Source organism: Pleurodeles waltl, chromosome 4_1, assembly GCF_031143425.1.
Source record: "Pleurodeles waltl isolate 20211129_DDA chromosome 4_1, aPleWal1.hap1.20221129, whole genome shotgun sequence".
NCBI classification, from domain to species: Eukaryota; Metazoa; Chordata; class Amphibia; order Caudata; family Salamandridae; genus Pleurodeles; species Pleurodeles waltl.
Window position 1 is genome coordinate 61848865 of NC_090442.1, and position 17815 is coordinate 61866679.

Sequence of the window (17815 nt, forward strand, 5' to 3'; positions counted from 1 at the left end):
ATAGCTCGCCATCTGGTGTTGGGCCGGAGTGTTACAAGTTGTTTTTCTTCGAAGAAGTCTTTCGAGTCACGGGACCGAGTGACTCCTCCTTTTGTCTCCATTGCGCATGGGCGTCGACTCCATCCTCGATTGTTTTTTTTCCGCCATCGGGTTCGGACGTGTTCCTGTCGCTCCGAGTTTCGGAACAGAAAAAATAGTTAATTTCGGAAGATTTTCGTCGGTATTGTTGCGTTCGGGATCGGCATACTTACATTCAACACCGCATCGAAGATCGAAGAGCTCCGGTGCCCTTCGGGGTAATTTTTCGATCCCCCGTCGGGGCCTGGTCGGCCCGACCGCGTGCTGAAGAACGCCGATGGAACGGACCCCGTTCCGTTTCTGCCCCAAATGCCACAATAAATACCCCTACACAGACCAACACTTGGTCTGCAACCTGTGCCTGTCACCTGAGCACAGCGAAGACACCTGCGAGGCCTGTCGTGCGTTCCGGTCCCGAAAAACACTCCGAGACCGTCGAGCCAGAAGACTTCAAATGGCGTCCGCACCGACAGCCCGACGGGAGTTCGAGGAACAGGAAGAGGAAGGTACCTTCTCGATCCAAGACTCAGACTCCGAAGGATTCGACGATACACAAACCGTGAGTAAGACGTCGAAAACCACACAAAGAAACATTTACAAGGCCCAGGGGACGCCACTGCCACCAGGCCATGGCTCAACCCATAAAATCGGTGACCGACCGTCGGCACCGAAAAAGGCCCAAACAGTGCCGAGATCGTCCGACTCCGGTCGAGACACCGGCACGCAGCCTTCTCGGGACCGAGAAAGTGCTGGAGACAAGCCTCGACACCGAGATGCCGGTGTGGACACGGCTCGACGCCGAGACAGCGGCACCGAAACAGATCGACGCCGAGAGGTTTCGGCCCCGAAAAGGAAAAAAGTCACCTCGGAGCCGAAAAAACACGCAGACACAGTTTCGACGCCGAAACAAACTGCAAGCGACCCAGCTTCAGGCTCTTATACAGAAGAGCACTCGCTAACCTCCCAAATGCAGAAGCATAGGTTTGAGGAAGAGCTGCAAGCAACTGATGCGGACCATACGCAAAAGCGTATCTTCATTCAGCAGGGGACAGGAAAAATAAGCACCCTTCCCCCCATTAGGAGAAAGAGAAGGTTGGAGTTCCAGACGGAACAAGCACCACAACCAAAAGTGGTGAAAAGAGTTACACCACCACCCTCTCCTCCGCCCGTGATTAACGTTTCACCAGCACAAACGCCATCACACTCCCCAGCTCACACCACCATGAGCCAGGGCGACCAAGACCAGGACGCATGGGACCTATACGACGCCCCAGTGTCAGATAACAGCCCAGAGGCATACCCTACAAAACCATCTCCACCAGAAGACAGCACCGCGTACTCTCAGGTGGTGGCTAGAGCAGCACAATTTCACAACGTAAGCCTCCACTCAGAACAGGTCGAGGATGATTTCCTGTTCAACACACTCTCCTCCACCCACAGCTCCTACCAAAGCCTGCCTATGCTCCCTGGTATGCTCCGGCACGCAAAAGACATATTTAAGGACCCGGTCAAAAGTAGGGCAATCACACCAAGGGTGGAAAAAAAGTATAAGCCGCCTCCTACAGACCCGGCTTTCATCACAACACAGCTGCCACCAGACTCTGTTGTTGTAGGAGCAGCTAGGAAAAGGGCCAACTCTCACACATCTGGAGATGCACCACCCCCAGATAAAGAAAGCCGCAAGTTTGATGCAGCTGGTAAAAGAGTCGCAGCACAAGCTGCAAACCAGTGGCGCATCGCGAACTCCCAGGCACTACTTGCGCGCTATGACAGAGCCCACTGGGACGAGATGCAACATCTCATTGAACATCTGCCCAAAGACTTCCAAAATAGGGCAAAACAAGTGGTTGAGGAGGGACAGGCCATCTCCAACAACCAGATCCGCTCCTCCATGGACGCTGCAGATACAGCTGCACGGACAATTAATACATCTGTAACTATCAGAAGGCATGCATGGCTCCGAACGTCTGGATTTAAACCAGAGATTCAACAAGCAGTTCTCAATATGCCTTTTAATGAAAAAGAACTGTTCGGTCCAGAAGTGGACACAGCGATTGAGAAACTCAAAAAAGATACGGACACTGCCAAAGCCATGGGCGCACTCTACTCCCCGCAGAGCAGAGGGACTTACAGCTCATTCCGTAAAACGCCCTTTCGAGGGGGGTTTCGGGGTCAAAGCACACAAGCCAGCACCTCACAAGCCACACCGTCCAGTTACCAAGGACAGTATAGAGGAGGTTTTCGGGGACAATATAGAGGAGGGCAATTCCCTAGAAATAGAGGAAGATTCCAAAGCCCCAAAACCCCTACTACTAAACAGTGACTCACATGTCACTCACCCCCTCCACACAACACCAGTGGGGGGACGAATAGGTCATTATTACAGAGCATGGGAGAAAATCACTACAGACACTTGGGTTCTAGCAATTATCCAACATGGTTACTGCATAGAATTTCTACAGTTCCCTCCAAACATACCACCAAAAGCACAAAATTTAACAACACACCATTCCAATCTCCTAGAGATAGAAGTGCAGGCACTATTGCAAAAGAATGCAATAGAATTAGTGCCAAACACACAAATAAACACAGGAGTTTACTCACTGTACTTTCTGATACCAAAGAAGGACGAAACACTGAGACCAATCCTAGACCTCAGAGTAGTCAACACTTTCATCAAATCAGACCACTTCCACATGGTCACACTACAAGAAGTATTGCCATTGCTAAAGCTGCACGACTACATGGCAACGTTAGACCTCAAGGATGCTTATTTCCATATACCAATTCACCCATCGCACAGGAAATACCTAAGGTTTGTATTCAAAGGAATACATTACCAATTCAAGGTACTGCCTTTCGGATTAACAACCGCACCAAGAGTCTTTACCAAATGTCTAGCGGTAGTCGCTGCACACATCAGAAGGCAGCAAATACATGTGTTCCCATATCTAGACGACTGGCTAATCAAGGCCCATTCGTTAATAGAGTGCTCAAATCACACAAATCATATCATACAAACCCTCTTCAAACTAGGGTTCACCGTCAATTTCACAAAATCCAAGATTCGGCCACGCAAGGTACAACAATACCTGGGAGCCATAATAAACACATCAAAAGGAGTAGCCACTCCAAGTCCACAAAGAATTCAAAATTTCAACACCATCATACAACGCATGTATCCAACACAAAAGATACAAGCAAAGATGGTATTACAACTCCTAGGCATGATGTCATCATGCATAGCCATTGTCCCAAACGCAAGACTGCACATGAGGCCCTTACAACAATGCCTAGCATCACAGTGGTCTCAAGCACAGGGTCACCTTCTAGATCTGGTGTTAATAGACCGCCAAACTTACCTCTCGCTTCTGTGGTGGAACAACATAAATTTAAACAAGGGGCGGCCTTTTCAAGACCCAGTGCCACAATACGTAATAACAACAGATGCTTCTATGACAGGGTGGGGAGCACACCTCGATCAACACAGCATACAAGGACAATGGAACGTACATCAAACAAAACTGCATATCAATCACCTAGAACTTCTTGCAGTTTTTCAAGCACTAAAAGCTTTCCAACCAATAATAGTTCACAAATACATTCTCGTCAAAACAGACAACATGACAACAATGTATTATCTAAACAAGCAGGGAGGGACGCACTCCACGCAGTTAAGCATGTTAGCACAAAAAATTTGGCATTGGGCAATTCACAACCAAATTCGCCTAATTGCACAGTTTATACCAGGGATACAAAATCAACTCGCAGACAATCTCTCTCGAGATCACCAACAGGTCCACGAATGGGAAATTCACCCCCAAATACTGAACACTTATTTCAAACTCTGGGGAACACCTCAGATAGACTTGTTTGCGACAAGGGAGAACGCAAAATGCCAAAACTTCGCATCCAGATACCCACACAAACAATCCCAAGGCAATGCCCTATGGATGAACTGGTCAGGGATATTTGCTTACGCTTTTCCTCCTCTCCCTCTCCTTCCTTACCTGGTAAACAAACTCAGTCAAAGCAAACTCAAACTCATATTGATAGCACCAACTTGGGCAAGGCAACCCTGGTACACAACGCTGCTAGACCTATCAGTGGTACCCTGCATCAAATTGCCCAACAGGCCAGATCTGTTGACACAGCACAACCAAAAGATCAGACACCCAGATCCAGCATCGCTGAATCTAGCAATCTGGCTCCTGAAATCCTAGAATTCGGGCACTTACAACTTACCCAAGAATGTATGGAAGTCATAAAACAAGCAAGAAGGCCATCCACCAGGCACTGCTATGCAAGTAAATGGAAGAGGTTTGTTTGCTACTGCCATATTAATCAAATACAACCATTACACACAACTCCAGAACATGTAGTGGGTTACTTGCTTCACTTACAAAAATCTAACCTAGCTTTCTCTTCCATTAAGATTCACCTTGCAGCAATATCTGCATACCTGCAGACTACCTATTCAACTTCCCTATATAAAATACCAGTCATTAAAGCATTCATGGAGGGCCTTAGGAGAATTATACCACCAAGAACACTACCTGTTCCTTCATGGAACCTAAATGTTGTCCTAACTAGACTTATGGGTCCACCTTTTGAACCCATGCACTCCTGCGACATACAGTTCCTAACCTGGAAGGTGGCATTTCTCATCGCCATTACTTCCCTGAGAAGAGTAAGCGAGATTCAGGCGTTTACTATACAGGAACCTTTTATACAACTACACAAAAATAAAGTCGTCCTAAGGACCAATCCTAAATTTTTGCCAAAGGTTATTTCACCGTTCCATCTAAATCAAACAGTGGAACTTCCGGTGTTCTTTCCACAGCCAGATACCGTAGCTGAAAGGGCACTACATACATTAGATGTCAAAAGAGCATTAATGTATTACATTGACAGAACAAAGAACATCAGAAAGACTAAACAACTCTTTATTGCATTTCAAAAACCTCATGCAGGAAACCCAATTTCAAAACAAGGTATAGCCAGATGGATAGTTAAATGCATCCAAATCTGCTACCTTAAAGCTAAACGACAGCTGCCCATTACACCAAGGGCACACTCAACCAGAAAGAAAGGTGCTACCATGGCCTTTCTAGGAAACATCCCAATGCAAGAAATATGTAAGGCAGCCACATGGTCTACGCCTCACACATTCACCAAGCACTACTGTGTAGACGTGTTATCCGCACAACAAGCCACAGTAGGTCAAGCTGTATTAAGGACATTATTTCAGACTACTTCCACTCCTACAGGCTGATCCACCGCTTTTGGGGAAATAACTGCTTACTAGTCTATTGCAGAACATGCGTATCTACAGCGACAGATGCCATCGAACTGAAAATGTCACTTACCCAGTGTACATCTGTTCGTGGCATCAGTCGCAGTAGATTCGCATGTGCCCACCCGCCTCCCCGGGAGCCTGTAGCAGTTTGGAAGTTACCTTCAATTATTTATATATGTATCATCTCAACCTTAAATAGGTGCATACTTAGTCACTCCATTGCATGGGCACTATTACTACAATTCAACTCCTACCTCACCCTCTGCGGGGAAAAACAATCGAGGATGGAGTCGACGCCCATGCGCAATGGAGACAAAAGGAGGAGTCACTCGGTCCCGTGACTCGAAAGACTTCTTCGAAGAAAAACAACTTGTAACACTCCGGCCCAACACCAGATGGCGAGCTATTGCAGAACATGCGAATCTACTGCGACTGATGCCACGAACAGATGTACACTGGGTAAGTGACATTTTCATTTCTGTTCATAAACCAGTGTATAATAATATATCATTCTATTGATGATTGTGGATCAAAACAGTTCATTCCTGGTTCTGATGCTTATGGTGATCCCTTCATTCCCACAGGGCATCTCCGGTCTTCTGCACCACACACAGGCTCTGTGACCTCGCTTCCTGTTCCTGTCTCTCCCACTGTGTGGTTCATGCCTATTTTACGAGCTCTCCTGCTCTCATGTGCCATGTACACTTGTCGCCCTCTGTCTCAGTGCATTGCATTTCTTAGCTTTGCCTCTTTTCTTATTTGTCCATCTGCTGCCTCAGGCTGTTTACCTGCCTGGGCCACTTGTCAGAGGGCCTGGTGTTTCTGCTGAGCCTATCTTGGATCCTTTCTTTTATTCCTGCTGCCTCAGGCTGTGTGTCTCACTGTGTGTTCTTGTTCAAGGCTCTGTATCTCTCCTTCTGCTGCCTCTGGCTGTGTGTCTCACCGTGTGTTCTTGTTCAGGGCTCTGTATCTCTCCTTCTGCTGTCTCAGGCTGTGTCTCACCGTGTGTTCTTGTTCAAGGCTCTGTATCTCTCCTTCTGCTGCCTCAGGCTGTGTGTCTCACCGTGTGTTCTTGTTCAAGGCTCTGTATCTCTCCTTCTGCTGCCTCTGGCTGTGTGTCTCACCGTGTGTTCTTGTTCAGGGCTCTGTATCTCTCCTTCTGCTGTCTCAGGCTGTGTCTCACCGTGTGTTCTTGTTGAAGGCTCTGTATCTCTCCTTCTGCTGCCTCAGGCTGTGTGTCTCACCGTGTGTTCTTGTTGAAGGCTCTGTATCTCTCCTTCTGCTGTCTCAGGCTGTGTCTCACCGTGTGTTCTTGTTCAAGGCTCTGTATCTCTCCTCCTGCTGCCCCTGGCTGTGGGTCTGTATCTCTCCTTCTGCTACTTCTTGTTGTGTGGCTCACCGTGTGTTCTTGTTCAAGGCTCTGTATCTCTCCTTCTGGTGTCTCAGGCCGTGTGTCTCACTTTGTGTTCTTGTTCAAGGCTCTGTATCTCTCCTTCTGCTGCCTCAGGCTGTGTGTCTCACTGTGTGTTCTTGTTCAAGGCTCTGCATCTCTCCTTCTGCTGCCTCAGGCTGTGTGTCTCACTGTGTGTTCTTGTTCAAGGCTCTGTATCTTTCCTTCTGGTGTCTCAGGCTGTGTCTCTCACCTTGTGTTCTTGTTCAAGGCTCTGTATCTCTCCTTCTGCTGCCTCTGGCTGTGTGTCTCACTGTGTGTTCTTGTTCAGGGCTCTGTATCTCTCCTTCTGCTGCCTCTGGCTGTGTGTCTCACCGTGTGTTCTTGTTCAAGGCTCTGTATCTCTCCTTCTGGTGTCTCAGGCTGTGTGTCTCACTGTGTGTTCTTGTTCAAGGCTCGGTATCTTTATTTCTTCTGCCTCGCCTTCTGTTTCTCAACTAAGCTCTCTGTTTCTCCTAGAGTGTCTGATGTATCAGGTTGTCACTCTTCTGTTACTGTTCTAGGCCTGAGGTCTCTTCTGTTTCTACTGTATCAGTCTTTGTGTCACTCCTGCTCCAGCCTTGTCATCAGTTCCTGTGTTTTGGCTGTCTCTGGCTATGTTTCTGTCCTTCTATTCCTCTTGTAGGCTTGGTATCTCTTCTTGTATTTCTTCTGCCCCAAGCTTTGCATCTTCCCATGTGTCTCCTTTCCAGGTTGTGTTGGCCTTGTGTTTCCATCTATTGCACTATCCTGGTTCCTTGACTGTCCCTCTGTTCACTTTTCTCCCAGGCTGCCCATCGATCCAGCAGTGCTCGGTGGAGATCGTCTCCAGGTTCCTGCTCGCGCCCATCCTGATGGAGATGGAGGGTCTGGTGACATCGCTTGCCTGTGACACCAATGTGAAGGTGTTTGAGCGTGCCGGGTGAGGCCTTTGTGTGACCGGAATACCAGCCCCCTCTGGCGTGTTCACTGAGACGGACACTAATGGCTGTTGCTCTGTCCATTTCACAGCTGCCCCCGGGGCTCCACCTTCGTGCCCTACTCCGTAAAGCAGCACTCGAGGAGCCGACCGGCTGCGGTCCGAGAGTTCATCCTTCTGGGGCGGAACTTCCACCAGTGGCGCTACAGCACCGAGCAAGGTGAGTGCCCCCTTCGGTGCTCCCTACAGAGGAGTAAACGCGCCCACTCTTTGGGCCCCTTAGTTTCAACATTATACATTCATGTTTCACCCGCACGCTCACTGAAGCCGCGAGGCTGTGGAAAACTCACCCCAGCACATCCTAGAAGGGGGTAGGAAGATTAAACTGCATTGCCAAGATGGGTCATCATGGGGGCGTGGTGTGCTCGAGGGTACCCCATCTGTTGTCATGATCCAGCTTGCTCTTTTGTAGCTACCCCTGATTTCTGGCCCCTAAAGCTTCACAGTGGCACCTTATGGTTCAGCCTGTGTTCCTGTGATGTCACAATGACATCTTATGACCCAGCCTGTGTCCCTGTGCTGTCACAATGACATCTTATGATCCAGCCCGTGGCCCTGTGATGTCACAATGACATCTTATGATCCAGCCCGTGTCCCTGTGCTGTCACAATGACATCTTATGATCCAGCCCGTGTCCCTGTCCCTGTGCTGTCACAATGACATCTTATGATCCAGCCCGTGTCCCTGTGGTGTCACAATGACATCTTATGATACAGCCTGTGTATCTGTGGTGTCACAATGACATCTTATGTTCCAGCCCGTGTTCCTGTGCTGTCACAATGACATCTTATGATCCAGCCCGTGTCCCTGTGGTGTCACAATGACATCTTATGATCCAGCCCGTGTCCCTGTGGTGTCACAATGACATCTTATGATACAGCAGTGTACCCGTGCTGTCACAATGACATCTTATGATACAGCCCGTGTCCCTGTGCTGTCACAATGACATCTTATGTTCCAGCCCGTGTACCCGTGCTGTCACAATGACATCTTATGATCCAGCCCGTGTCCCTGTGGTGTCACAATGACATCTTATGATCCAGCCCGTGTCCCTGTGGTGTCACAATGACATCTTATGATACAGCCGTGTCCCCGTGCTGTCACAATGACATCTTATGATCCAGCCCGTGTCCCTGTGCTGTCACAATGACATCTTATGATCCAGCCCGTGTCCCTGTGATGTCACAATGACATCTTATGATACAGCCTGTGTATCTGTGGTGTCACAATGACATCTTATGTTCCAGCCCGTGTTCCTGTGCTGTCACAATGACATCTTATGATACAGCCCGTGTCCCTGTGGTGTCACAATGACATCTTATGATACAGCCGTGTACCCGTGCTGTCACAATGACATCTTATGATCCAGCCCGTGACCCTGTGGTGTCGCAATGACCTCTTATGATCCAGCCCGTGTCCCTGTGCTGTCACAATGACATCTTATGATCCAGCCCGTGTTCCTGTGCTGTCACAATGACATCTTATGATCCAGCCCGTGTTCCTGTGCTGTCACAATGACATCTTATGATCCAGCCCGTGTCCCTGTGCTGTCACAATGACATCTTATGATCCAGCCCGTGTCCCTGTGCTGTCACAATGACATCTTATGATACAGCCCGTGTCCCTGTGGTGTCACAATGACATCTTATGATACAGCCTGTGTATCTGTGGTGTCACAATGACATCTTATGTTCCAGCCCGTGTTCCTGTGCTGTCACAATGACATCTTATGATCCAGCCCGTGTCCCTGTGGTGTCACAATGACATCTTATGATCCAGCCCGTGTCCCTGTGGTGTCACAATGACATCTTATGATACAGCCGTGTACCAGTGCTGTCACAATGACATCTTATGATCCAGCCCGTGTCCCTGTGCTGTCACAATGACATCTTATGATCCAGCCCGTGTCCCTGTGCTGTCACAATGACATCTTATGGTCCAGCCTGTGTCCCTGTGCTGTCACAATGACATCTTATGATCCAGCCTGTGTTCCTGTGATGTCACAATGACATCTTATGATACAGCCTGTGTCCCTGTGCTGTCACAATGACATCTTATGATACAGCCGTGTACCCGTGCTGTCACAGTGAAACCTTATGATCCAGAGAATGAAACCTGTGCAAGACGTACATTTTCTAATCAGAGAATAATGTAGAGTTATACTCAAACCTAGTAAACTGTGCTTTCCTCTCCACATTTACACTTTGATCACATAAAACACCCGGGGTGTATCAAATTAATGTGATTGTGTAAAAAGACATCAAACCCTCACATACACCATGTGACTAGCTTAACCCTTAGTTTACCTACCTTATGGTGAAAACCACATCCGTTCAAATCTGTAGGGTATTGGGATGGGTGAGTGCGTTCAAATTAATTCCACCCCCTTCCACAAGGTTCAAATCATACAACAGCATTATACTTGTGCCCCTAATGTGAAATGATAGCACTGTTTGTGGCCCGGCCTGCGCGCCGGCGAGCGCAGTGATTCCTTATGTTTCCCTGTGTGAGCAGACTTTGTAGGCTGAGGCATCAGGAAGTTACTTTACATGGATTCCATCTACTACTCGCTGTCTTGAGCTTTCATGTTTTCTTTGCCTGTAGCGTACAGCATTGATGAAGAGGACTTTGACTACCTAGTGCATAGCTTTAAACGTAAGTCTGCCTGAGCATGAAGGGAGTGGGCCTGGGTGCCTGTGTGTGTGTTGCTGATACCAGAATATCTCATTGATACCCTGACATGGTCGTCAGCATTGGCACCAGCTCACCGGGGTAGTTTAAGGAGAAAGCCCGCACTGCATGCCTGAGACAGACCATCTGAATCCAACTTACAACCAGCACAGGGTGCGAGATATTGTGGTACCAAGCAGCAGGAAACGCACAATCAGCACAAACTAATCCCAGCTTTACCGCATCTAAGCCTGCCTGTTGGCCTCTTGTACAGCCACCATGTAATTTGGGTATCTGGTCTCTGGAATATTTGGAAAGCATTTCACTGGTGTTATTGCTGTGGCCACGTGTGCTTCTGAGTGCCTTGTTAAACTGGTGAGGGTTTAATGGTCTAATGATAAGGCATGCCTTCACATACATGTATATAGTTGTGAAAAGATGTAACACGAGGAGTGGTGAATGTTACTGTTGAAAGCATTTAATGCTGTAGTGAATTGTATTTGAGTATTTGTATAGTGCTTACTACGCCTATGGGGCGCTGAAGCCCTTATCCACATGGGTAGAACAATATAACATGTGAGCATGACTGGAAGAATGTAAAATGTCTCCACGCTTATTGTGTATATGATGGAAACTGTGTTACGTCTGTAATATTGACCAGGTGCAATGTGATTGTGAAAACACCACATTTTATATATTTCACTGCTTGGTTCAATATCATCTCCTATGGAACATGGAACATGGATAATGGTAATACATCTGGTTCCATTAAAAAGAACCCAAAACATCTCAAATGTAAACTAAATAATGGTCACATTATAGCTAGTTCATGCTTTTTTTTAATTTGGTATATTTTTCTACCGTAATCAAAGATTCACCCTTTCACATTTCTTTATCCAGCCTCGTTTTAGTGCTGTAACCATGATTACCCCATTCACCGTTTCTTTCCTCAGTATTATTGCTTATGTGAAATAAATTCGCCATATTAGTATCTCAGTTGTGGGCACTTGTAGAGATGCCCAGTGTCTCTGAGATTGTAGATAGATCTGAAGCAGGTTGCACGGTTTGGGGCCTCCAGCAGTCACAGAGTCCGCGGAGGCCTGCCTGGGGTGAGAGGAGCTGCCTTGTTCCCCGTCCAGCAAACAGCACAGCCAGGGTGAAAAGGGGAGACGGAGGGGCAGAAATCCTTCAGATGCCAGGCCCGGCAAACCCATGCAAAGAGCGAATAGCTACAGACTCGAAGGCTTTCCACCTAGGGTCCGAGACTAAAGAGGGTCTTTAACAGTCCGGGTTCAAGAGCAGATAGCGTGCGGAAGCCACGACCCTCTAGCTATGGTCACTCGCTGCAGAACAGTCAGCCTTGGATATTGAAGTGCAACTTGGAAAGTCCCTGAGGCACTGTGTAAATGTGTCTGTGGACCCTGGCTTGCGGAGTGTGGAAGTCCACATGGGCTCTGTGCAGTTGAAGTATCCCCTTTGAGCCTCCAAGTTTGGGCAGCAAAATAAATCAGAACATTCTTAGCTGTCCAGCATGTATCAGGAGCAGTCCTCTGCTGAGATGGTGCAGGGTTGGCAAGTGTCAATGGCATGCAATATGGTGGGAAATCTGTGGTCTCTGGGTACCAGTAGTAAGTGGGAATGAAGAGATGAACTACCCAAAACATGTGTTTGTTGGTCTGGGCCTCTCTATGTGCTGAAGCTCGCCGAGATTACAAAATTCCAGGTCCATGAGCTGGAAAAGAGATAAAACACTAGCTTCAGCGCTCTCTGGAACCCTCTTCAGCAGGACATGGCTGTCGCCAGGAACATACGCATGCAGTTTTTACTATATTGTGGTGGTTTAAGCACCGCTGCTGGGCTCCCTCCTTTTTTCAAAAAGATTATAATGAGTGCAACTTACCATCTGGTTCCAGAGCAGAGTGATCCTTCTCTTTTCGGGAGAAGTTTATGAGCACACTAGACCACCTCACTTTAGAGTCTTCGCTAGGGAAAAGCAGTCTCTCCACGTAAAACTTCAACTTCCACCCATTCACTTGTTTACGTACAGTTCATAGGCAGGAGCATTGAAGAAGCAGTCTCAATCCTCTCTAAAAACACATCAACACCAGTCATCTTTTTTCAGGACTACCAATCTGGCTTTAGATCACACTTCATAGGCCTTGTGGCTCAATGAATTAATTCATTCACTCCAAGACCCTATGTTTGACCTCATGTTCACAGGTTTGAATCCTAGCATGTCCACTCAGACTGCTATCATTCTGAGGTGGATAAAATGAGTAGCATGGAGTTGGGTAACAAAAAACATCTGCTTTTACAGTGCCAAGACACCCAAGGGTGAAGATGTGGTTTACAAATATACATTATTTGTTTATAACGCTTCCTTTATTATTTATTGTTCAGAGGCCTATGTGTGGTTCAGTCTCCAGATGAAGCATATGCCTTACCACCACTCTTCACCAGGATCTTTCAGTTACAGTCTTTTAAGTAACCTAATACCCTGGACTAAAGACACTAGGACTGGATAGCCAATTTCTTACAAGATGCATAGAATACGTCCGATAATAGTCAAATTCAGCATTGCACCAAATAGTGCTGAAAAGCTCATGTGACATAGACTCATAGACGTGACATAGACTCAGTCTGTGTTGGGAATGTTTAATTAAATGTGAATGTAATTCAGGAGAACAGGAATATCGATAGATGTTCATATAAGCAAATGTCTAGCTGCACAATAAGTCTCTTGATACAGAATTTATAAGTGTTCTCTGCCTGGTTCAGTAACCTGGACCTTTTCAACAGACCATATCTATTGTTCTTGCTTCAAACTATTACATATTGAATGCATGGTCCTTAATTAGGAGAAGGGGGTTGTCAAGCAGCACCTGCTGCAGAACTGTAGTTCTAAATAGTCACCAGCCAAAGAGTCACCCAAGTAATATTGTTTGTATCGCACACCATTTGTAGAAGACAAAGACAAATCAACGTCCAAAGGCTGTTGAATCACTCCAAAGATGAGTTCAATCAATGAGATCGTAACTTGGAAAAATATGAAGCGTATGTATGAGAACAAACAGCTCTTCCTGCGATGCGTCTAGTGCTGCAGAGGCGTAGATCATGCTGCAATATACAATACAATATAGCGTTGTGCAGTATGAACAGTGAGACGCATGCCAAACCACACCTTGAAACAACTAAACCTCTAGATAAATGGGAGCTGGTACAGAGGTAGCTGAGAGAAAGGAGGACTCGGCTCCATTGTTTGCCATATTTACAATCCAGGAGTCAGCAAGTGAGAATGGGAGTGGGGGTGGATTGGAGAGGCGGGGTGATATGTGCGTTGGATAGCGCACTTCATCTCTAGACTGGCATAGTCTCACTTTAATACTAATATACAAACATCACAGGTCAGTTATCAACCTATACGCAAAGCAGGCCTTGTACTTTGTGTAATGATAATTTTCTGATACTTAGGCCCATCACGCTGTAATGGTCATTAACAAGTTCAGCTAAATAACAACAGTAAAAACACGATCACTCTGCAGCACCGCACCGGCTGCCCTTCATGTAGTCAGTGACACCCTCTTGGCTACAAACAAGAAAAACTTCTTTCCCTGATGAATTGTGAAGCTCTTAGTTTTTGTTTGCAGTGTTGACCATCCTACTGTCATCCACACAATGATGTATCAAATTGAGTTCACCAGCACTGGCCTGCTCTGGTTCTCCGCCTGCATGTCCAGCTGTCACCAGCTCGTCCAGATGTGTACCTGGAGATTCCAGAAGCTTTCTGTAACCTATAGAGTACCTCAGGGCTCCATCTAATCCTTCTTCATCTTCAGCCTGTATATGTAGCCTGTCAGAAACCTACTCACCAACAGCATCTTTGTAATGTACAAAGATGCTAATAACACACAACCCTGTTGGAAACGCTCAGTAACTCAAACACTGCCGCCCCCTCATTCAGACTGCGATATGGAGTTTCTATCTAAAACTCAGCACCACTCAAACCGAATTCCTCCTTTTGCATACAATGAGTATATGATCCCTCTAGCCAGCATCGTCTAATCTTACATCAACATCCTTTCCTGTGCTGATGAGACACAACTGATTCTCTCCCTCACATATAAGAAGCCCAGTACCTGGATCAAGTTCAATGCCAGCATGCCTGAAATCACCCACTGCATGAAGGCCATCTGTCTGAAGCTGAACAGCAACAAGAACGAAGTTATTATCTTTAGGAAGAGCACTTCACAGTTGCACTGTTACCTGGTGGCCAACAGAGCTGGGACTGACACTAATCCCTACCACCCACACATCTGGAGTGTCATTAACAGCAGACTCGACATGACCACCCACGTCAATGTCGTCAATGCCTTCACATACTGCAGAGGCTGAGGAAGGTTTTCACGTGGCTGCCAGTCAGCACCCAGAAAACGATAATTCAGGCCCTTGTCACAAGCAAGCTGGACTAAGGGAACATCCTCTGTTAGGATCAACAAAAAACTCACCAGAGGGATGCAGATCATTCAGGACACAATGGCCAGAATCAATAGAAACTTCCCATGGCGCACTCACCACACATACCACACCTGTAAGAGCTCCACTGGCTCTCTACAGACAAATGAGCACAATTCAAACTCCTCACCCTTACTTTGAAGCCTCTACATAACACTGGCTCACAAAGGTTACAGACACCTCCGCTCATCTTGTACACATTCCATGCATACAGAAAACCAGATCCTGTGGTAGAGCCTTCTACATCACTCCTAAACATGGAACGACCTGCCGCTACACATAAGAGCCTTCTCCCCACTTCTTAAACTCTGCAGGAAGCTGAAGGCCTGGCTTTTCCTGGTAGTCCTACTAGGTTTGGCTAGGCTCACCTGCTCCGTGCCAGGATACCTGTCAGGGTGACAGTGTGCTCCACAAATCTACATCACATCGCATCGAATGGCTCAATGAGCACATGTCCAAAAAGATCAAGACGCTGTGGTAAACCGCTTCATTTGTTAATGAAATCTTCAAACCTCTACAAAGAATACTACATCTCTCCTTAGCCAGTAGCCTACTCTGATTACAGCAGCCTCCTTTCTCACTTTGTGAATTGTCTTGGACCCTGTACAGCACTCTATTGCCTCTGACTTAGCCCATGGTTTATGAATACCAATCTGCACATGTACATGCCTAGTACTATAGCACATAAACTGAGATATTGTTGAGCTAATTCTTCGAATCTCTACATGAGAGATACTGAAGCACGTTGATCCACTCTAGTACATGGATAGACCTCACAACCCTTTCATAGCTTGTCGTAGTTTGGACTCTTGCTCTAGGCAAGACTGCTGGTTTAAGAATGACAGTACTTTTGTTTGTAGGCGACTGCGTCTTTCCTACAACAAGTCGCAACTGTTATCCCAACCTTACGGGCTCACTAGCAGCACCTCACCAGAAACACAATAGTAAAAGGTGATTTATGGCAGCCGTTTACGCATGGACTAAAAAATAAGACATCTCAGGGAGTGTTGTGGTTAAACGGAAATTACCCTTTTCTCACAGATATATTATGTCTCATACAAACACAGGCAATGGCACAGATGCAGTAAAGTTATAATAGCCTTTTATTTAACATAACTGCAATTTGCGATAAGTTGCATGGACTACAATGATTAGGATAATGAATATAGCAAGTAACAGTATTGTGAAGACAAGAGTCATTGTTACGAAGACCTCCACCATTTTGCAATACATAGAAAAGATATATGAGATGTAAGATTCCCTACTATCCTAAAAAAAAGGCCTAACCTCCTACCTAAAGGAGAGCTGGGTTCGTTAAACCTAATCTGCCAATGCCGTGTCCATGAGAGGAGCCCCCAACCCTTGTTACCTTGGAATGTGGTCTCTATTTCAGACTCCGCAGGGACACGAAGACTGGGTCAGCGTCAAGATGACTGCAGCATCGGTATCCGCGATGGTGGCGACGCCCTCTGGTTGGAATCCCTCTGATTATCTGTCTAAAGTGTGATGTATTTATACAGATCTACAAGGTCCCCTGCCGTAGGTGTATTCCTAAACAATAGATAACAGGCATGCTTGGGACGGCAATTAATATCAACAATCCCTCGAAAGTATAGAGAGGGAAAATCCCTAAGTGTGAACACCTACTGTTTGTTTGTCTTTGGTGCTTGATCTTGACGCCTTGGCACGGTGACACTGATAATGTAACTCATAACGAGTGGCCTAACTATAAACAAGGCAGCCATCTTAGATGAAATAAATAATTAAATGGGCTAAGACAGAGCAAGCTAAGTAGGTTAAAAGTCACTAGGTGACGGGGGCACGAGTCTACAAGCCAGAGGCTAAGCTAACTCCTGTTATCCCATTAAAATGAAATAGGATTCACTACACCCTCCCCATTGCCGTAACAGGTATGATGAAGGTACAGGAACCCAAAAGCTAAAAAACTGTTCCTGAACTAAAAGCTAAATGCAAAAAAAAAGCCTAAAAAGCATTTGCATGTGTTAAAAATCTGTCAAAACAAATCTGTTTAAAAATACATACAGAGATGTTAATGTCAACTATGACAAGTACAGCGTGCAACAGCAAATGTCTATGTATTTGCATAATTTGAAATCGGGAATGGCAAGTCAATTAATCAAATTATGTGTTATACGCATGATCTTGAAGAATGTCATCGAAGTCACCAGTCAAGGATCTAAAAAATAAGTCAACATCGTCCAAAGTTAAGTCTAGTGCTGGGCGGACAAACGGATCCACAGAGCAAAAGTGAGCCATATTTCCTGGTGCATCGATACCCGTTGCAATATCCTCATCCATGGTAGATCTCACAACGGAAGGCTCATAGGTGGCCTCGCGGAGCAACCTCAGTTTCAATGGGCATGACCGTGTATGAGCCCTCATCGGGGACATCAGCAGTTCGTGGTCCACAGGCGATGTCGGTGCAACAGCAAGACAGACCATAGGCAGATGTTCAAAGAGACACCATATGCGGCGGAAGACTGGTTGTACACACCAGAGAAGTGGCCGAAATGACAACGACCAGTCAAGCTCCAGTTCCACCAGCAAAGGTGCACCAAAGATCCGAACCATGTGCTCACGGCACAGTGGAGTTGGCGGGAGCGGCTCCATTGCTCTGTGTTGCTGGAAAGAAACAACCACTGCGAATCAGAAGAAATAGCAGTAGTAGTCCGCCAATTAAAGCCAAAATAATCGGAAAGCCACCAAACACACTTGAAAAGAGAGGATGGATGGCTGATGGGATGACTCCGAAGACATTCTGGAAGATGGACACGAAACCAGACCCGACAGCCTTAAAGAAATTAACAATCCCAGTGGTGCTTGAAGC

General features: G+C 46.6%; 1 protein-coding gene across 1 annotated transcript in view; it reads left to right on the plus strand.

Annotated features, from left to right (window-relative positions):
* Positions 1 to 17815, plus strand: part of SZT2 (SZT2 subunit of KICSTOR complex) — a 606663-nt gene that overhangs the window by 440434 nt on the left and 148414 nt on the right. Inside the window, exons 56-58 of the mRNA XM_069227802.1 lie at positions 7596 to 7728; positions 7818 to 7945; positions 10390 to 10440. Coding sequence (XP_069083903.1) covers positions 7596 to 7728; positions 7818 to 7945; positions 10390 to 10440 — 312 coding nt within the window. The remainder of the gene's footprint in view (positions 1 to 7595; positions 7729 to 7817; positions 7946 to 10389; positions 10441 to 17815) is intronic.